This window comes from Perca flavescens, chromosome 1 (assembly GCF_004354835.1).
Source record: "Perca flavescens isolate YP-PL-M2 chromosome 1, PFLA_1.0, whole genome shotgun sequence".
In the NCBI taxonomy this organism is placed as follows: Eukaryota; Metazoa; Chordata; class Actinopteri; order Perciformes; family Percidae; genus Perca; species Perca flavescens.
The window spans coordinates 21,144,160-21,165,159 of NC_041331.1; the positions used below are offsets into that span (position 1 = coordinate 21,144,160).

Sequence of the window (21,000 nt, forward strand, 5' to 3'; positions counted from 1 at the left end):
GTGGTTTCAAAGTGCCAGAATTCATGTAAAGTGAAACTAGGGCTGGGCGATATGGTTGAAAACTGTATCACAATATAAGTTTTTCATATCGGTCGATATCAATAATTATTGATATTTTTTATGACCTATTTAAAATAAGGACCAGGAGAAAAATATATTAAATTTAAACATTTTTATTTTAAACTTAACCCTGCTCTGATTATAATCCCCTCAGTTATAAAAGCAGAAATGTCAACACAACCATGGAAAACACTCAAATAATTAAATTGTAAACAGGTCTAAAATCACAATGAACACTTAACAATTATCTCTTAACATTAAGGTGCAAAATTAAAGAATAAGTAAGAAATGCTTAATAAAGTGTCATAAAATAGTGCAAAGTGTTAGCTAAATATAAGAAACCTGAGAAGGAACTATTTTCTGCAGGTTTAGTGCTAGGTTGGTAACCTGGCTTCTGGACAGTGCTCAGCACGTCTGCCTTCGTTATTTCTTTGTAGCGTTTAGTAAGGCGCTGATGCAGAGTACCTCTCCATGGCGGTCTGCTGCTTGTGCTGTGTTGCAGCTGCAGATGTTGTTGGACGTTGATGGCGAATACGGCTGTGCTCGAAAGTGTGAGCGCGGCTAAAGTGGTAAAACAAGTTTGTGGTCGTACCAGTGTTGGTGGGGACGACGGTCTGACGACATTGGTCTGACTACGGTCAGACTTATAAAATCCCCAAAACGGCCATACTGACTTTTCCTGTTTTATCAACAATGTCCTCGCTCGCTGCGGCACTTACTTTCCACTCCACGCCGGTTCTGTTATTGAAGAACACGAGACAGCGATGTAGCGCAACCAAACATGATACTGTTACATGATTGGCTGTTAGAGTGTCACTCCCCACGTTGCCAGGTTGCCAGAGAGTGAGGGGCTTTGTTCATGCAACCAAACTTAATTCACAACCTCTGGTTTCTTCTGATGAAGAAAAACAAGTTATCGAACGTTTTATCGACCGCATTTTCTATTGATATTGATTATGTGTCTATCGCGATACATATCGTTATCGTTTTATCGCCCAGCCCTAAGTGAAACTATTTCTTTCAACACTGTTACTGAAAGGATGCTGAACTCTTCAAGGACGCTGTGTAATAGGAGAGAAAAACACACTGCTGGCCTTCAGGAGATATTATACTTTGCTGTATATGCATTGGAAGTCAGTTTATAATTGAGCCTTCTGTGAACACAAAGATGCTTTTGTATTGATTGAAGCTCCTTCAGGTGGTCAGAGAAACTCCTATTTTTTTGTTGAAACTCTTTTCATAGACTGTTTGCCCATCAATGTCCTTGTCAAGTGAAAACCTTTAGTAACTAAAGAATATTGCCTTGTTGTTATCTTTGCCATCATGTCATCAAACCACAGAATTAAATCAAGTGAAATGTTCCTACCTACCTAATGTGTAACGTTAATTAAAAAAACTTTAAGAAGCCAGAGATGTTTGGCATCTCTTTAGATGTTACCCTCTACCGACCACTAGGCGGAGCTATGGACATGCACTATACTACTTCCTGTAAAAAATGTCAGTATAAGGGTTTAAGGAAACTGAGGCATTCAGGAGGGCCTTCATGGCCGCATTGGCCCAAAATGTTTTAATAATTTAGCTAAGAAGTATATTAAAGGCTTTTTTTAACTTTGCCCTCCTGAGTGCCTCAGTTTCCTTTAACCCATGTACACTTGGATCCCCAAGCTAAAGAGCACATGAGGGATACACTCTCTACACACCCGAGCAGCACTCCATGCAGACTGCATTGTGACTGAAAAAAGTCAGTATACTGATATTGAGGAACATTTTTGTGTGTATGTGCATTCAGATTACACTGGTGTGACTTTGTCCATATGCCATTGTCATCACACACAAAGATTTGCTCACTGCAGCCTCTATTTGACAGTGTTATGGTGGGATTAAAACAGCCAAATCTCACCTTGGTTCGACATAATCACTGTGCCGCTGTCTTTGTCATCATGATAACTGTAACACTGTTAGTCACTGTTCATTTTTAATATATTTAGATCATTAAAATCTCGCAAAAAACAAGCTCTTGAAAACCATTTCAACAGTAAACTGAAACTATTTGGTGTTTATGTCAGCGCAGAGAGGACATGTGTAAACGATCCTGCCATTTAAAACAGATTGTGTTAGTATTCATGGACACATTCTTGACATACATGCCATCAGTCATATTTATAAGCAGTTTATAAAGCTGTAATTTGGAAAGAGCCAGCCAGTGTGAGCAGAAGGACCAGTGTGCTGAGTGAGTGGACGGCTCCAGCGTTGGGGTAACCGTAGCTCGTCCTACACGAGTTCTTCACCTCATCGTATGGAATAGGAACATCATCTGGAGTCGTGCCGTTCAGACTGTCACGGACCTGACACACAAAGATAAGGCTGTCAGGCAGCAGACAGAAAGGCACTGTGACAGGTGTGTCTTCACTCACAGGGTCCACCTGCTACCAAAGCACCATTTATACTTTTGTTTTTACTTTTATGAATCCAATCAGCATTTAAGATGCATAACAGAAATCCAAACCTTTCACATTTGAATATGTGAATGCACCTTGGTATACATATAATCATGTTACTGCTTTTGACTGATCAGCTTTATGTCCTTTTGCTTTACATTGTTGTGGCCACCATGTTAAAAGTAAAAAAAGAAAGTAACTGAGTAAATGTAAATGTGCTTACATTCCACCACTGGCTGCACTGTTTCCATTGATGAACAGACAACAATCATTGGATGATTTTTGTTACTAAAGAAAATGTCTATCATGATTGCTAAGAAAGATCTTAAAGAGTAAAAGTGTACTCCAGTGTGTGTGTGTGTGTGTGTGTGTGTGTGTGTGTGTGTGTGTGTGTGTGTGTGTGTGTGTGTGTAGCAGTACACCATGACAACACTATTGGCCAAAAACACATGTTCAAAGTAATTAAACTCAAATGAAATGGATATGGTGTTATATGGTCTATATGTTTAACCCTCCCATGTTCATCTCTGCAATCACACGACCACTTTGAGTTTTCCAGTGATATCAATTCTCACAGGGCATAAAGATGTGAATCTTTCCATTCTTCCGTCCCCCATAATGGCAATCAGACCCTTCCTGTCTGTGTTATTATGGAACCCACGCAACTTCTAGGCAAGACCCGCCCTTCAATAGCATTCACACACTACTATTGGCCATAGTAGTGTACGCAAGGTAACGTATGAACACGTGAACATGTTCAGGTCCTATCCCCTGACCAATCGGCTATCCTAACCTTAAAGTTCCCATGCCATGGAAATTTTACTTTATGAGGTTTTTTAACATTAATATGAGTTCCCCCAGCCTGCCTATGGTCCCCCAGTGGCTAGAAATGGTGATAAGTGTAAACCGAGCCCTGGGTATCCTGCTCTGCCTTTGAGAAAATGAAAGCTCAGATGGGCCGATCTGGAATATTCTCCTTATGAGGTCATAAGGAGCAAGGTTACCTCCCCTTTCTCTGCTTTGCCCGCCAAGAGAATTTGGCCCACCCATGAGAGAGAGAGAGACATCATGGCTTTCAAACGAGCAAAGTGGCAGGTGGTCAAGGCCACACCCCACTCTCCACCTTGCCCCCCTCTCTCCTCAATAGCTACAGACACAGAAATGGAACATACTAAGGAAAACTCATTGTGGGACTGGCTCTAGTGGCTGTAATTCTGCACCAAGGCTGAATTTAAGGAAAGAGACTTCAGATACAGTATTAGAGGACCACTAAGGTCTATATAAAAGCATCCAAAGAGCACCATGTCATGGGACCTTTAACCACTCAAGGTCAATGCCTAACCCCAACCAATCGAGCTGCTTCGTCGGGCGTGGCTTGCTTAGAAGTTATGTGGGTATAATAACGCTTCCTGCCTGGTTAACTCCCATGTCTTTACAACTTTACACCTCATTTTTGTTTATGTTTATGTTTATAAATTTGTAGTCTCCAAGCCCCAATCCTAAAATAACCCTCAATAATACCTAATAACTAATGCTTACTGACTTACCGTTATTTAATAAACTAGTGATAGTAGAAATAAAATAATTAGCTAGTAAGTTATATATTTTTCACCTTCTCAGCCTCTCTTAGGACTCTGAGCAGGTTGTCTCCCAGAGCAGCTTTGACCTCGTCATCAGTCCATCCTCTCCTCAGCAGTTCAGCCACCACTTTGGGCACCTTGGACACGTCCTCCAGACCCTCTGGTAGTCTGAGAGGATGACATGCAGGGAAATATGATTTTACTTTCTGGAACCCACAGTTAAGTTTTTGTTGACTTTTTCCATTTCAGCCCTGCTTCCCATTGTGTTGTGACCAGAAGCCTACGTTTAAGTCAACGCCTGAATGGTTTGACTTTGACATTTTTTGGGGTGCATTTTCGGCCTTTATTTTTTACAGGACAGCTGAAGACATGAAAGGGGAGAGAGAGGGGGGGGGGGGAATGACATGTAGCAAAGGGCCACAGGTCAGAGTCGAACCCGGGCCCGCTGCGTCGAGGAGTAAACCTCTATATGTGGGTGCCCGCTCTACCAATTGAGCAATCTGGGCGCACCGCTTGACTGTTTTGAACTCACCTTGTAACCCCATCGTAATCTCCACCAAAACCAACGATGCCCGCCCCTGCCACTTTCTTTATATGGTCAAAGTGATCTATGATGAAAGCAGTGAACAATACACTTAGAAAAGAAATGATAAATGTTAATATTTAACCAAGTTTACAGCAGTTGTCATGGTCATAACAGCAGTTTACCAGCAACATCTGAGACCGTAGCAGTATCGCGGCAGGTCACATAGTCGTTGTAGAAGTTCACCATGACAATTCCTCTGGTATTATTCTGGAGAGAAAGACATGTTACATCACAGTGACACTCTTACAGACCTAGAGACTCTGATCTATAGGATGGAGGGAGACACAGCATTGCATTTCTGCTTTGTTAGGCAGGAGCCGCTTTGTAGTGAACAGGAACAAGGAGAGACATGACCAGGGCCAAGAGATGCATTCAAACTCACAACAATCCAAGTACATAAGGGTATTGTTATATAATAGAGTGCCTGTCTCTTGGTTATAACTGAGTAGCTTTGATCTCTTTTATTACAGTGCTGCACAATAACTCTCTTATTGTCAACCGTTTTATTGCATTCAGCACGGAAACTCCCATTCATTTTTTCATGAACATAGGATACGCTTATAAAATACATTACATTGTTATAAATTAAACCAATTGTTCCCAACCCTTGTGGTTTGTGACCCCTTTTAAAAAAACACTGTCTAGTTGGGACCCCTTGGTAGATCCACCAAAGACACATTTCCTGTGTTTCCAGATTGTTTAATTTAAATAAAAAAAAAAAACAGATTTGTGTAGCAGAACTTGTTTAAACTGTTCCTCTCCCAATACAGTAATCATCTCACACCCGCTCAGATTTATCTTGTGAGACACACACACAGACACACACACACACACACATACATACACTCTCTCTCTCTTACCACTTTCATAAGAACATCATCGGGGACATTCCTCTTGTTTGGACAGATGCTATAGGCAGAGGAGTGGCTGAATATGACCGGAGCTTTAGACATGTTCAGCACCTGGTTCATCACCTCTACAGTCACATGAGCCAGGTCGATCAGCATCCCCAGACGGTTCATTTCCACTATAAGTTGCTGTTGTAACAAGAACAATGATTATTTCTATGATCATTTTAAATTGTTTATGGGACCAAAATATTTATAAATTGCTAAAATACTTATTTCTTTTATTTCTACTATCACTAGTTTATAAAATAACAGTAAGTCAGTAAGTTAGTTAGTTTACCTCCTTTATGAAATAACAGTAAGTATTAGTTATGAGGTATTATTAGTATTAGTTTAAGTTTTCACATTTCTGTTGACCAGCATAAGAAAAAGCCAAGACAATAAAAACATGACAACTGAATACTTTTAATAGGATCCCTATCCATCTAGTAGGATGAACACAATATTAAATATAAAATAATACTTTGTCAGTTGTATTTACATATAGCTATTTCTTACATTACATTGTTATATTTATGTTTTATAGAAAATTACATTATTTTGAATGTGTTCTAGAAAAAGGCATAATTTCAATTGTCGAGTATGTACAGTAGACATTTTATTTTTACACATCTTGGAAGTAATGTTTAGTCAACTGAATTTGGAAGTAAACAAAACTATAATTTTTCTTTTATATCTATATATATAATATAACAAAGACTTTAAGACACTAATCTGTAGCTTATTACACTTTTTACACAATTTCCCCATCCCTGCTTGTTTACTGACCTTGCCAAATGGAGACAGGCCATTATGTTGAGATGGCTCTGATCCAGTGTCGACAAGCCAGTTATCCGCCCTGACAAGAAGAAAAAAATACTTACTGAAAGACTTTTTTCCCAAGTAAATTTTGTGATTCAAAGGCTTATATATTGCAAATATACTGTACACTAGAAAATAAATTTCCTGTAGAAAATGCTTGTGAATGCTGAATAGCTAAATTGCTAAAGCTAAACTGGATTGCTAGCTTAAATGCATTTAAGAAGATGAAGTAGTGAGTAGAATAGTTGGAAATGTGGCAAGTAGTTCTCTCCAGCAAGTATAGTATAGTATGTCGAAAAAAGTAAAGAAAGTCATAGTATAGCTTGTTGAAAAAAGACATAGTATAGTAATCATCATGAGTTGAGCCAACCTGGACTAGGAATTGAACCTGGGTCAGAGTCTGCAGTTACTACTTGCTGGTTCTAGCAGTGCTAACAACTGAGCCACTGTACCACTAAAGGAAATTATGTTGAAAACAGTCATATATAATAGTATTTTCAAAAAGATTAATAACAAAGTCATAGTATAGTATGTTCAAAAAAGTCAAAGTATGGTACATCAAAAAAGTGATAAAAAAGTCATAGTATAGTATTGAAAAAAGTGATAAAAAGTCATACGATAGCATCTCAAAATAGGTGATAAAAATAGTCATAGTTTAGTACGTCAAAAAAAGTTATTACAGATGTCACAGTATGGTATGCTGAAAAAAGTCAAAGTATGGTATGTTGAAAAAAGTGATAACAAAGTCATCGTATAGTATGTCGAAAAGATTCATAGTATTATATGTTAAAAAAAATGTCACGAAAAAAGCCAGCCTGGACTGTGTTTCTAACCTGGGTCAGAGTCTGCAGGGATTACTTGCTGGTTGCCTGTTGGCAGCAGTGCTAACCACTGAGCCAGTGTGCCACCAAAGAATTTAGGATGAAAACAGTATTAGCACAGTTAGTCGCAAAAAAAACATTAAAAAGTCATACTATGGTATGTCAAAAAAAGGTGATAAAAAGTCATAGTATATATGTTGAGAAAAGTCATTGTATAGTATGTCGAAAAAAGCCAAATAAAGTCAAAGTGTATAATGTCGAAAAAAGTCATAGTATTGTATGTCGAAAAAAAACGTCATGAAAAGGGCCAACCTGGACTGTGTATTGAACCATTTTCTAAAGGCTGAAGGTTTCGTGAATAAAATTTGAATGACGTCTGTGGGTGGGAGTATGTGGGAGCAGTAGCAATTAGAAGTGGAAGAAGCCTGAAGAGGATTTAAAGATTGCTCCATTGACTTTCAATGTAGAAAGAAAAAAAGTTTAATATTTAAAAAAATATAAATGGTGGAGAAAAGTTAAATGCAAACACAAATGTCCTTAAAGAGCTTAACATTTTGATATTTGAATGGGTTTTGTAGCTGAACATATGCAGAAGAAGTAGGCGACCGAAAATCGTATAGAAGAATCGGATAACAATACTGTTGAATCAACATTCACACAATAAAGAACTGAATAACAATAATGTGAATGCTGCTGAATCAGCAGTCACACAAGTACATATTCTGAACTCATACAGACCAAAGTAGTTTAGTCAGGTGAATAAATACACAGGAGGTGACAGTTTTTTTTTTTTTTTCATTTCCTTGTTTCCTTCTATAGTTACAGTACATTTAGCCAATGTGTGATCAGGTGAAGCATCTCAGTGCCAAACTGGCTTTTGATACTGCTGCCTGGAGAGCTCAACAAGCCTGCAGGAATCCCCCGTACTTCCCACAGCACAAACTGACCATGATGAAGATATGACCGAGCTTTACTGAAAGCTCAGAAAATGAATAGAGAAAGTCATTAGTGTGCTCTAGCTACCATTTTTTGTTGTTACATTTACTCAAGTAAATTAGACATTTAGCGTGAAAATGAAAACTATTTTGATAACAGTTTACTTGTTTTAAGTAATTCATGGTTCCAGCTTCTCAAAAGTGAGGATTTGTTGCTTTTCCTGGTAGCGTAACAGTAAACTGAAAGATTTTGAGGTCTGACTATTGGTCAGACAAAACAAGCAATTTGTAGGTGTCACTTTGGCTCTTGGTAATTGTGACCGGCATTTCTCATTATTTTCTCAAGTTTTACATACCAAACAAGCAATCGATCAATCAAGAAAAAAATCACTTGTGTGACACTTGTGTTACTGTTGTAGGGTCAAGTGTGCACATTTTTCTTTGCGTGTTTGATGGCGTAAATCTGCTGGCTCTTACCAGGGTGTATTGCAGGAGTGTGTGAGTGTAAGGTAGCGGACCCCCAGCTGGTACATGGTGCGCAGGGTGCCCAGACTGCTGTCAAGGGAGTGGCCCCCCTCCACCCCAATCAGACTGGCTGTCTTGTTCATGTTGAAAGCCTTCATGATGTCTGTGCAGTGCAGAAATGAGAGATAATGGGTGATTCAGAGGCAGGTATGAATAGATTAGAGGTGGCAAATGTCTCTGAAATCACTTGTACATTTAAAAGTCTCACCTTGGCTACTGGTAGCAAACATAAAGGTTTCTGGGTATTTTTCACACATCCTGTGAACCACATCTATCTGCTCCAGTGTTTGTCTGACAGCATCTTTGTACTGAGTCCCACAGGGAACATAGGCCGACCAAAACTGAAAGAGGAACAAAAGATAATTATCAGTACTGTAGTATATGCAGGGGAATTGGAGCTTATGGAGCTGCTATAATCCTTCTTACGTAAAACCACATCCCTTTTGTAATTCTTGACTGATGATTGATTATGTATGCTTTGTTTGTATAACCTGGAGTGTTAGACACAGCATCTATTTTACAAAAGCTCCCCTGCAAAATGGCTGCATGAAAATAGATAAAAATGGAAACACACACAGTTAATTGTCAATAATTACACACAACACATTCCGATAAGGCCTGAGAGATACAAAATAAATGATAGCCTTGGCATATTTTAAACAACCTAGCAGATAAAGAATCACTTGTCCTTGAAAGCATGGTTTCCTTTAATTTCCCAATTCCCAGTACATTATGTTCTGTACGTACCTGCGCACCCAGCCGTCCTGCCTTAATCTTAGGGATGTTGGTGTGTGTTGTTTCCAGCTTGTAAAGATCCACTTTGTTAAGCTCGTTGTTGAATTGCATCCGAAGCTGCCAAGGCAGGTCATTATGGCTGAAAGGTCAGAAAGTGAAGGGTCACACCCTTACAGAGACTTTTCTCAAAACTTACATAATAAACTTTGATTTAACAGCACGGAAGAAAACCGCCTTTTTGCCCAGATCAACACTAGAAATTGCTTCCAGAAGTGAGCGTTTACTACAGAGTATAACATTTTTACTGTTGTTGTTGCTCAGGCAAACAGCACACAACATCATTAGAACTGTCATGCAAAGCACAGTTTTTGCAAAAGACATTTCCACTTACCCGTCAATGAGCGGGGTTTCAGACATCAGCTGCAAAGCTCTGGTCATGTGAACATCCACATCTGAGGTGACAGCACAAGAACTGATCCACAGTGTCAAATATGCAGCTGAGATAACCTTGGACAGCATTTCTTCAACTTTGACACACTGTTAAATGTGCTGCTCTTCTTTTTCTCTGGGTCCCTAAACTTTCTTGTGCTTTCTTTAACCGCTGAGTAATCCTGATTCTACTAACTGCTGCTGGAACTGATTTATTTCCAGGTTGCCAATTGTCAACTTTTTAGTTTGTTGTTTTCATATATGCAGATTCTTTGAAATTCTCACTCCAACTTTCTGTCCTTTTCCGTCTGAATATGCCTCTGTAGATTAACTCCCCTTATCGCTCCTCCTCTGTCTTGGATCTGTTTTTCATTACAGAGTCAGCAGTCATAAATGCAACACAGTAGCTCAATCACTTTTATAATCTCTACAGTTGTTAATCAGTGTATGTTGGTTAATGTATAATGTACCTTTCGACTGCTTTTCTAAAGTCCACAACATATGCTTTATATGTAGTAGTAGTATAGTAGTAGTATATGTGTCATTCCAAAACTGCTAAGCAGAACCAGCACAGCAGTCTGGATCACATTAACCATATTCACTGTGAAGAGTGAGTGCTCTACAAAGTAAGATTTGTATTATTTATTATTTTTTGTAGAATAAATGTATATCATAGATCCTCACATAAACTGAAACTTAATTAATGATCTTCCAAGTTGCTACATAACTTAAATGGCATGATTAATAGACCTGTGCAATGAGGGTGTATGTGTTAATATATATTCCTTTTTTTCTTTTCAACAAATTCCATGAAAAGACCAAAAACAACAATGAAATAATTCCACTAGAAAGTATGTAGTAGAGTCTGACACAACTTATTATTTATTTTGTTGTCCAAAAACAATTAAAAACACATCAATGAGCCACACTGTTGCAATTATGATGTATTGCAGCTGATATTAGGACTTCATATCTGATATGAAGAAGTGCACCAGTGTTCCGACTCAATCAGGGAAGACATCTCACCACAAGAGAGTTACAGGTGAGTTCTTGGATAATCATTGGATGTCTTGTGTAATTATTAAAATTTGTTAAATGATTTTTTTTTTATGCTGTACTAAAAGCCCAAGGTTCAAGGTTCTTTATTGTCATGTGGACAACAATAACAGCCACAATGGCAATGACAATCTTAGGCCTCAGAGACCTCCGAAAATGCTCAATAAATAACTAAAGGGAAAAAAAAAAGTAAAAAGCTCAAATGCAAGTTAAGATATAGGGCTAAAATATAAACAGATACAATATAAATTAAGTAATATACTTATATAATAAATTTGTGTAGACAGTATTGCAAATTAATATGACTGAATGTTAAAAGGAATGTAGTAAAGTACATATGCATAATGAGAAGTAAATATATAACATATATAACCACACTAGGTATGGTTATATATGTGCGCATGTGTAGAGGTTCTCCCTGGATGGCAGGTCCATTCTGGTGATGTGCTGTGCAGTTTTACAGTAACCACCCTCTGTAAAGCCTCATGGTTGAGGATGGGGATGCAGTATCCAGGCGGAGGAAGAATAGCTTAATCTATATTGAATATAACAAATAAAACAAGAGATAAGATGCCCTTCTGTAAGCAATGATTTACTGTATTGCCCCTATCACCTTCATCTTCTTATCTTCAAGGCTGCATTTCCAATAAGTCAATAAAGATGATGATGGTCTCCAGTAAATGATTGCCCACTTTACTGGGTCAAAGAAATGAGAATGATTCAGTATTTATATTTTGGGATGCAGTGTTTCATGTACAGTCTTTTTTATTTCATACTTCTCACCACATTTCAGTGAATATGTTTGATTATTATTAATGACATAAGCAAGATAACTGTATCACTAATTTTTTTTTATTATTATTTTGTAACTAGTGGTCCAGTCTAGATCATCTAATTTTCAAGCATAACCAACAATAAAGTCAGTTCCATTTTTATCAAATGTTTTTTTTTTTAAATAAAGATAAATAAATAATTAACACCTTGCTTTCAAATCAATATGCCTTAACTTTAAAACTGTACATTTACATCTTACTAATATTTCAGAAAACATATATTGAAAAAAGTAATATTTTACAGTCACAGAGCACAGTGTGTTCTGTACTATCTGTACCGTATGTTAATGGTAATGGTGAATATTTAGCTAGAGCCAGTAGTCGGTTACTTTGGTTACCTTAGCTTAGCATAAAGACTGGAAACAGGGGGAACAGCTAGCCTGGCTCTGTCTGATAGCCATTAAGGAGTGGATTACATTCAAACCACAATGCAAAAATAACCAGAGTTAGATCCTGAGGGCTTTATCAGCAATTGTCAGACAAAACACAAACATGGTTTCAATTTCCAGTATTGTCTCTATTGTTTACACCCAGCTATACCCACATACAAGTGATTTTAGTTAGAAGGGAGATTCAACTATTTTGTCCTCTGACTAACAGAAATGTCTACAACAATTGTAATTCTACCTCTGTGCACATATCCACCATTTATCATAATTCATCCTTGCAGTCACAGAGCACAGTGTGTTCTGTACTATCTTTACTGTATGTTCACTCTATTACTGTACAGACACACACACACACACACACACACACACACACACACACACACACACACACACACACACACACACACACACACACACACACACACACACACACACACACACACACACACACACACACACAATTAGCAGAACACCTCAGACCAGACTTGCAAAATGCAAAATGAAACTCTGCAAAAACTATACACTAATTTATAAAAAACTTTTTTTGTTACTATATGAAACATATGCATATGTCATATTCATATGACTTAATTCTATTTGAATCATGTACACCTAAAACCCTTTTAGCAATTCTACTTCTTAATGATTAGAGTACTGTAAATGAAGTACACAGAGAAAATGCAAATATACAATAAGTTCACCAAACACTACACCACTAGGACCAATGCTGCAGACTGAGGAAAATATAATTTATTTCTCTCCATATATCCAAATCAGTCAGTTTTCATGCTACTACAGTAGTGTGTATAACACTGTTAGCTCAGCAAACAACAGACAAACATAAAATACTGCAGTACAGGTTACAATTATAATAAAAAATAAATAAATAAATAAAAAGATAGATCTGAAAAAAAAATGAAAATACGGTACAGAAAATACTAGACTTACCTGCTGCATTTTTATAGTGCTTAAACCTGATTGGTGTCTACAGTTAAGCAGATTGGCTCATAGCTGTGGTAATATGACAGTCAGTGCTTTAGAATTACCAGGAAGTGACATCATGATGTACTTCTGTGTCTGATGTATACAAGAGTGTTTAGTGTTTTGCAAATCACTGTGTGTATTGTTTTGCAAAAAGTGTGGGGCTGACATTGTGCTTATAGTGGTGCACATCTAGGCCAATATTTTGGCCCTTTAGTGTAAGGTTTTGAAATTGTGTAATACTTTTGATTTCAGTGTGTAAGCAATCAGCAAAAGCTGTATTACTTTCAACGTAACTCAATCTACTACACTCATATGAGTCCTGGGTGACTGAAAGAATGAACCCAAACTCAGCACTTAATTTTTTTTTCTTCATCTTTTCTATACCTTGTTCATTACCCAAAACTAGTATGGCCTATGCATGTGGGAAGCTTACCTGCCTATACTTTAAACAGATTAAAGACGCGTTTTGAATACTGTGCATTTTTATTGACATTGACAAGTCTTTAAATCAACGGCTACAACAACCATCATGCTGCCTCTCAGGGTCGAGACCTTACGTGGGATCCACAAACCCTCTGTGGGTTTAAGGCTGAGTTTTGTCTAAAGTGTGTCTAAAATGATGCACAAGACATCAAGAATATTTTCATTTGATGGAATAGTGTGGCCATAAAACAACAGCTAGAACAAGGTGATACACAATAAATATGATATACTGTTAGACAGAGTGTTTTTTTTTCTTGTGAATTTCAAAGTCATTATGCTGAAATGTGAGGGTAAAATCTGGATTCACGCTGTTAAAAATATGTGAATAATAACTATTGAAAACTAGACGTGCATCAAACATTATTCAAATTCCAGCAACTACTGCGGGGTAAACATACTGTACAAACCACGGCCTAAACAAAACAAACCCAGATCCCAGCCGGATGGCAGCGGCGATTATATACACAATTTGCAAGTGACACCCACTTCCTGACGCCAAGTTGAGGATCGCCATTTGCATTTCCTCTTTTTTCGCTCATATAAAGCCTGTATGTTCCTCACTTGGTCTCTCTCACAGTGCAGATGCACAAAGAGACAGTAGAAGAGTAGAGACAGGCAGAGTTACAGAAAGGTAAACACAGAAAAAAAACTAGTCAGGAGGCAGCTAAAAGAGAGAGAGAAAGAGAGAGAGAGAGAGAGAAAGAGAGAGAGAAAGAGAGAGAAAGAGAGAGACAGAACCAGCAAAGACCATACTTATATCAAAGTTGGAAATGGCCAGGTTGGATGTCATAGAGACATTTCATGGTATTTTGTTTCCTGGACACCTGCACACCCAGGATTCCTTACAACTTGCTCTCAAATTTCCGTTTCAGGACACGGATATCGTCATCGTCTCCTATCCAAAGTCAGGTAAGAAGAGACAGCCAACTGATCAGGATACATTGCACATGCAGTGTCTTTAAGTCTATGCAACTAACCGCATGAGCATGTTGAGTAACTCATTGCAGACATGTCAAATCCATTTAAGGATGCTATACTGTGACTGGAAGTTACATAATTCGTTATTATGCAATTTTTTAAGAATTAAAGTCAGATCTTTCTTTTTTCTCAACAGGCACCACATGGATGCAGGAAATTGTGTCTCTCATATCCAGCAGAGGGGACCCACAAGGGTCCCAAACTGTCCCAAACTGGACTCGGGCTCCCTGGCTGGAGCACCATTATTTTGCTGCGTTACTGGAGGCCTCACCCACCACACCTCGAGTCATCACCTCACACCTGCCTCATCACCTGCTCGGGCCCACCCTCCAGGGCTCCAAAGCAAAGGTCAAATGTACATGTTAATTTGACTGTTTAGACCACAGAGTATAGAGAAAGGCCAATAAATTGGCCAGGTCAATTTATATATTACCAGACAGTTCGGTATCAGAGTCAGAAAGTGTAAGGAAATTGTAATATAGAAATGAAAAAGGTTTGAGGTAATTTATTAACAGTGTAACTACTCCGCTCAGTATGTATCTTGGTTTTCTTGGTACAGTACAAACATTTTGACATTGTTGCTCTGTGTCATCTCACAGGTCATCTATGTGAGCAGAAACCCTAAAGATGTGGCAGTGTCCTTCTATCACTTCCACAAAATGGCCAACTTCCTTCCTGAAGCTGGCTCATTTCCAGAGTTTTTAAATGGATTCCTGGAGGGCACAGGTGAGTTGACATCAGGACAAATAGATCCATTTATTTCATTGTTTTGTGAGGATGCTGACTTGTTGTACTTTTGTTGCAGTGCACTATGGCTCCTGGTTTGACCACATTAAAGGCTGGACCAGTCAGACAGCAACTATGAACAATCTGCTTCACATCACCTATGAAGAGATGTCATTGGTAAAGGAGAATTGATTTATCATTTATCATCTATTTAAAATTTTAAATAGACAACTAAAAATGTAAAATGTCTTTTACAGTTTTTTTTGATTGCTAAACGACAGTGGGCACAACTGCAGTAACATGTGCAAAACTCTAACTACAGTCTGCACAGCAGCAGTTCATGTGGACCAAACTCTAGTTGGTTTTTCATTGCTTGAACACAGTTTTCAAAACTCTACACACTTATCCCATGACTTTAACCACAACGTGCACATCACTGTGGATCTACAACAATGTGTTCAAATGCTAACACACTGCTGTCAAAACTGTTAACCACACATTCAAAACAGAATAGATTTCAGTCTGGTGCCTATCAAACACTGCTGATTGCAATGTTAGCTGAAAGCCTAAGCAGGTGTCTTGTTTTAGACTGGTTAGTGAACATATACGGTATTTATACAGAGAAAGCTCAGAAAGCCTTTTTTGTATACAAACACCAAATGAGAATGAAACAATAGTTCACTGTACCGTTTGAGAGAAACAGGTAAAAGAGCAAAGATACCAATATGTCCAGGTAAGATGTCTGAGATTATCCACAGCTATAAAAAAAAGTGAAAAACACTCTATCTTTACAATAGTAAAACTGCGTTCTTACTGTTTTTCCGAAATTAATGGAGGTGAAAGCAACAGAAACACCACATTCATTTGTATTTAGAGATGATGCAGACATCCAATGTGATGAAGAAAACTTGCCGCATGATGCTGGAGAGAGGCAGGATTAGTCACACTATTCTTTGGTACTGTTACGTATGTACCTTTAGTTTTTTTCCCCAGTAATTCCATAAATTACCAGAGACAAAATACTATATTGAAGAAAACTGCTGATTTTCATTCCTTCTTGTTTACCTTACGTACAAATTGGTATATTATACAATCTATATCTTTTCCTTAAATAAACTATTAAGTAGTTTCAAGTCACTCAAATTTATAAAACTGTAAAGATGAAAAGTTTGTAATTTCTGTATTGGTGTTTGATGCTAGTGTTTTCTACTCTCAGTGTGTTGTGGGTGACGGTGTGTGTTATCTCAGTGATGCTTGTGCATAGTGTTTGGCTGCACTTAGCCTGTTTTTAGACATGTGTTAAGAGTTGTGTTGCTTTGAATGAGTTTTGCAGGTGATATGAACTGTTTAGCTCAGGTGACTGTTGGTAATGCAGACTGTTGCTTGGGTTTTGCACGTGACTCTAGTTGTTCGTTTAGCAATCGAAAAAAACTGTAAGATACATATTTATCTTGTTCCTCAATCACAAAGGCCGAAGCAAGTCTAGAAATGGAAGTTCATGATGTGAAAATGTTTACTTTGTCACTTTTTCAAACTAAGTTTTCCTTCAAAACATGACTTCAAATCTTACATCAGAGGTTGTAATCCTTTTTTAGAATTCTGAGGAAGTCATTGCACTCTGCAATCAAATTTTATTTTGGGATTATTTCCTTTTTTGAATCATTTTTAATAATGTTCCTTCTTCTTCCTGCTGTTAGGACCTACATGGCGTCATAAAGAGGGTGAGTTCTCACCTACACAGTCCCCTGCTGGAGGACGAGATCAACAACTGTGTGAAACACTGCCGCTTCAGCAGCATGAAAGACAACAAGATGGCCAACTACACCCTGGTCACTGCGGACATAATGGACCATAGCAAGGGCTCCTTTATGAGAAAAGGTGAGGCTGTTCTATTAAATGCTGATAAATCAATCTTGGTTAATTGATTGTGTCCTATTTCTCACAATATGTAATCCAAATGTAAAAAAAAATAAAACCGTGATCATCAAAATTGGAACCTGCTATCAATCCAAAAATTACTTGAGGGTCGGCACATCCCAAGGGTTCCAAAAATAAATCTGAGAGGTCACAAGATATAAAAAAATATATATTCTGTTACATTAATTGTCCTTATTTTTGTGAAATATTGGATTATTTGATCTCTTCAGGCCTCTAACTGCGTTTTTACACCTATAGTTCAGTAGACTCAGTGCAATTCAGGGGTTAAGTTGCAACATTATTGCATTTTTCATTTGGTCTGGTTGCATTCACACTGCACTTTTTCAAATGCACCAAACGTCGTTAACAAATGTCATCTAGTCAAAACGGTCGCTGATCTATTGGACAGAATATCTGAGTGAAACTGTCTTGTTTACATCTGTAATGTCTGTAGACAAAGGAGTCAAAAGGCCTATATTTAAAATCATGATCAGTTGAAAAGAACTATGTGTACATTTAATTGTAGTTTATATTGTTTTAAAAATCACGTACTTGGCCTTTAATAAAATCTTATCCCTCCCTGTTCCCTTCCTACAATTCAGGTAAAATTGGAGACTGGAAAAACATGTTCACAGAGGAGCTGAATCAATATTTCAAAAGCATCTTCCAGTCCAAGATGGAGGACTGCGCTTTAGAGTTTGTGTGGGAGGAGCAACATAAAGAGGAGATGCACACTAATGAAAAAAACTAAATAAGGTTAGAAATCATGTTGCATCCTGGGAGATGGATCACAAGTAGATGGGTTTCCCTGAGTTGTAGTTTACAGTAAATGATTATAGGGCCACTTTTTTGAAATGCAATGTTTAGTACCCTTCAATGTCTTGCATGTATAGTGCAGTTTTGCTTTCATTGCAGTAATGTGTCTGAAACGATGTGACACTTATAATGATGCTTATTATTATGTATCAATAAATCCTCTTATAGTTGGTTGTCCAAATGATGTGTTCTTTAGTGCAAAACAAGTGGCTTAGGTTGCTAATGTGCAATTCAAGCAAAATTGACATCTATATAAGCAGCAGAACTGTGAAAAGAGGGGGAAGGACAGGTCAAATGTTATATTTTAAATCTCCTCATCTACAGGGCTGAGCCGCCCTTGTGCGTCCTGTCACTTTACACACCCAAAGAAAGGTGTTGCTCCCCCTCCAGTTTCCATGCGCTGGAGAGCTTTGATCAAATCCTATCGAGTATGTGTGTGTGTGTGTGTGTGTGTGTGTGTGTGTGTGTGTGTGTGTGTGTGTGTGTGTGTGTGTGTGTGTGTGCGTGCGTGCGTGCATGTGTGTGTGTGTGTGTGTGTGTGTGTGTGTGTGTCTGTCTGTACAGTAATAGAGTGAACATACAGTACAGATAGTACAGAACTATGCTAAGCTAAGACAACCAACTGCTGGCTCTAGCTAAATATTTACCGTACGGACAAAGACTGATATTGATATTCTCAACAAAATGTCTAACTATGTCTTTAAGGCTTAGGTCAGCAATAACACCATGGAGTTGGGAAACTGAATGGTTTGGAGTAGCACACGATTATTAAATTAGTTCATAGCAAAACAAACATGAACATATTGTAAATTCTGAGAACACATTATTAACAAACATTATACATACAAGTTAGGAATTATATGTATAGTCTTGAATCTAGTCTGAGCAACACAGGAAGCGGAGACAGACACAGTGTTTCAAATATGATCAGTGTAAGTCACAGCCGTGTAAACAAGATGTGACAAAAGCAAAGATGATATTCTTCAGGTCTGTGGAAGATTTAAAGATATATTTCCTTTTTTCAAGAAAGAAGACACTGCACTGCTTTGGGTACTTGGAGAAAGAGAGATTCAGTGCAGTGGACATGTCATAGAGAAATAAACCACATAAAACCACAAGAGCTTTTGACGTGTCCTGGCCTGTTGCGCACATACAATGTGGTAAGGTGTTGTGTTGTTGAGTTATGTAATGTCATATCCTCTGTATATCATCTCTGTGGATTTCTGTTTTTTAAAGGTGCCCTGCCACACAAAACTGTTTTTCCTTGTGTTTTTGGAAATATGTTAGGTCCATATGTGTTTGTGTTATGTGGTGAATTTGAAAATGAACTGCTACCTCCTCTGTCTGCTCTAGACACTGAAAAGAAATAAGCAGAGAAATCAGGCCAATTACAAAAGCTGGTCAGTCTGACATCATATTGCCTGAGCTCATTACTATTCATGAGCTCGTCCAGTTGCGCTGGGTAAAGGATGCTGACAGCCAGGCTCTCATTGGCTAGCTGTTAACCAATCAGATTCAATCGGCTTAGCTTGTTGAATATTAATGAGAACTGGCAGAAATTGAGCTGAGTCTTCCTGCATGCTTTCTATACCACGCTAGAATGGCTTGAAACAAGGTAACCAAGGCATTTTTTCCACAAAAAATGTTACAGAGTCCATGGTAGAACTTCAGACATCACAAGTAATGAAATGGCAGGGCACCTTTAAAAAAGAGAAGAGGATTCCTTGCACCATTTTTGGTTTGACAGTGAAAGAGGAAATAAAATAGAGGAAATACTCTCATTGTAATTTGTGATGAGACAATGTCATTTATTTGACCTATGCCAACAGGTTTACTGAGTCATATTCAACCAAATAATAGAAGAAACATTAACTACCCTGATACTGTTTGACATTTGTGAATTTGTCAAGCTGACTAATAAAACAGTTCATCTTAAACCTTTTACATCAGTACAACAATACAAATTTAACTTTGAGGCTAAGTTTAGAGTTTGGTTGTTTAAATCGAGAGTTGGATTTGGTATTCGCAAAAAACATTAAACAACTAGTGAGGAGCAGTATGATCCATAGATAAATCATAAAGTTGGCTAGATTGTGCCATGTCCTGTTTTGAAATGTAATAAGTGGTATAAAAAACATATGGTTCTATGAAAAAATATAAGAATAGATATGTGGTAGCATTAAACCAGACGACTAAACAGACAATAATAATTAAATAATAGACTTTCCATGCTATTTTAATGGTGGGCAAGCTGCCATGTTGCTATAGTATACCCTTCATGGAAACTATGTTTCAATATGTTTTTATATTTAGGTTACAGTAGAGCATGTGTTGCCAAATAGTTAAATCTTCAATAGAGAGTCCGATTCTGATTAAGATGTGTAGTCTAAAATGTAAATGTGAATGTAAGTTAGTTACGTAGCTTGTCAAGCTTACTCCAACTTTGAAGATTTGATTTTTGTTGTAGTTTTTTTTTTTTTTTTAAGTTTTGTTTGTTTGCCATTTGATACAGTACAGCTGAAGAGACAAGGAAGGGGGGGTTGAAATCACATCAAACCGGAGCCGATGCAGGGGGGACACAGCAAATGCTCTACTAGGTGAGCTACCTGGGCACCCCAAGCTCACTCCAACTTTATAGAGGAACTCCACCCATTTCACACAACTGCATATGTAAAAAAAAAAGTTGTATAAAAGCTTTTGTGGCTCCAGAGGGAGCTGTGTGAAATCTGATAAATGAACAACTGAACTGTTGGTTGTCAAGTTGCATTTTGGGTAATGTAGGTGCCCGGCTTTGACAAGGAAAAAGAATGTGTGAAATAAAAATGACATATCTCTGGTTCTGCTGCATCAATTTTGATCTGTTTAAAAACTGTCCTTTGTTAGTCCATCAATAGGAGTGCAATGATAGATTGCTGGAGTACTCTTTTATCCATTGGAGCAAGTGTTTAACTTTAAAGGGCCAAGTAACTCAAATTCTGAAATAATTTTCTTATTTACCTT

The 21,000-nt window shown here is 37.8% G+C and overlaps 2 protein-coding genes across 3 annotated transcripts; one reads left to right on the forward strand and one right to left on the reverse strand.

Moving 5' to 3' along the window:
• Positions 1–1,763: 1,763 nt before the first annotated feature.
• On the reverse strand, positions 1,764–10,119 carry dpep1 (dipeptidase 1). The gene is made up of 10 exons (XM_028583821.1): positions 9,781–10,119; positions 9,402–9,528; positions 8,863–8,995; positions 8,607–8,757; positions 6,341–6,410; positions 5,525–5,701; positions 4,787–4,871; positions 4,611–4,686; positions 4,111–4,246; positions 1,764–2,405 (listed from the first exon to the last, which is right to left on the reverse strand). The coding sequence occupies exons 1-10, from the start codon at positions 9,906–9,908 to the stop codon at positions 2,232–2,234; spliced, it is 1,257 nt and encodes a 418-aa protein (XP_028439622.1). The 5' UTR covers positions 9,909–10,119; the 3' UTR covers positions 1,764–2,231.
• A 4,027-nt stretch (positions 10,120–14,146) lies between these two features.
• Positions 14,147–19,184, forward strand: sult5a1 (sulfotransferase family 5A, member 1). Of its 2 annotated transcripts, XM_028583464.1 has the most exons (7): positions 14,147–14,472; positions 14,678–14,889; positions 15,141–15,267; positions 15,347–15,444; positions 16,965–17,145; positions 17,787–17,940; positions 19,031–19,184. In XM_028583464.1, exons 1-6 carry the CDS (start codon positions 14,334–14,336, stop codon positions 17,933–17,935), a joined length of 906 nt encoding a protein of 301 aa, XP_028439265.1. In that variant the 5' UTR covers positions 14,147–14,333; the 3' UTR covers positions 17,936–17,940; positions 19,031–19,184. The 2 variants fall into 2 exon arrangements, with proteins under 2 accessions (XP_028439265.1, XP_028439257.1); XM_028583456.1 differs by lacking the exon at positions 19,031–19,184 and having other exon boundaries at positions 17,787–18,267.
• Positions 19,185–21,000: the final 1,816 nt, after the last annotated feature.

What these genes read in the sequence shown, in the direction of transcription:
- sult5a1 (XM_028583464.1), top strand. Translation starts at nt 14,334, where the DNA reads ATGGCCAGGTTGGATGTCATAGAGACATTTCATGGTATTTTGTTTCCT. An exon ending in TGGATTCCTGGAGGGCACAG is followed by an intron (nt 15,268 to 15,346) that starts GTGAGTTGACAT and finishes CTTTTGTTGCAG; the next exon opens with TGCACTATGGCTCCTGGTTT. An exon ending in GGGCTCCTTTATGAGAAAAG is followed by an intron (nt 17,146 to 17,786) that starts GTGAGGCTGTTC and finishes CCTACAATTCAG; the next exon opens with GTAAAATTGGAGACTGGAAA.
- dpep1 (XM_028583821.1), bottom strand. Translation starts at nt 9,908, where the DNA reads ATGCTGTCCAAGGTTATCTCAGCTGCATATTTGACACTGTGGATCAGT. An exon ending in CAGGACGGCTGGGTGCGCAG is followed by an intron (nt 8,996 to 9,401) that starts GTACGTACAGAA and finishes TTCCTCTTTCAG; the next exon opens with TTTTGGTCGGCCTATGTTCC. An exon ending in ATGATGTTCTTATGAAAGTG is followed by an intron (nt 4,872 to 5,524) that starts GTAAGAGAGAGA and finishes CTTTCTCTCCAG; the next exon opens with AATAATACCAGAGGAATTGT.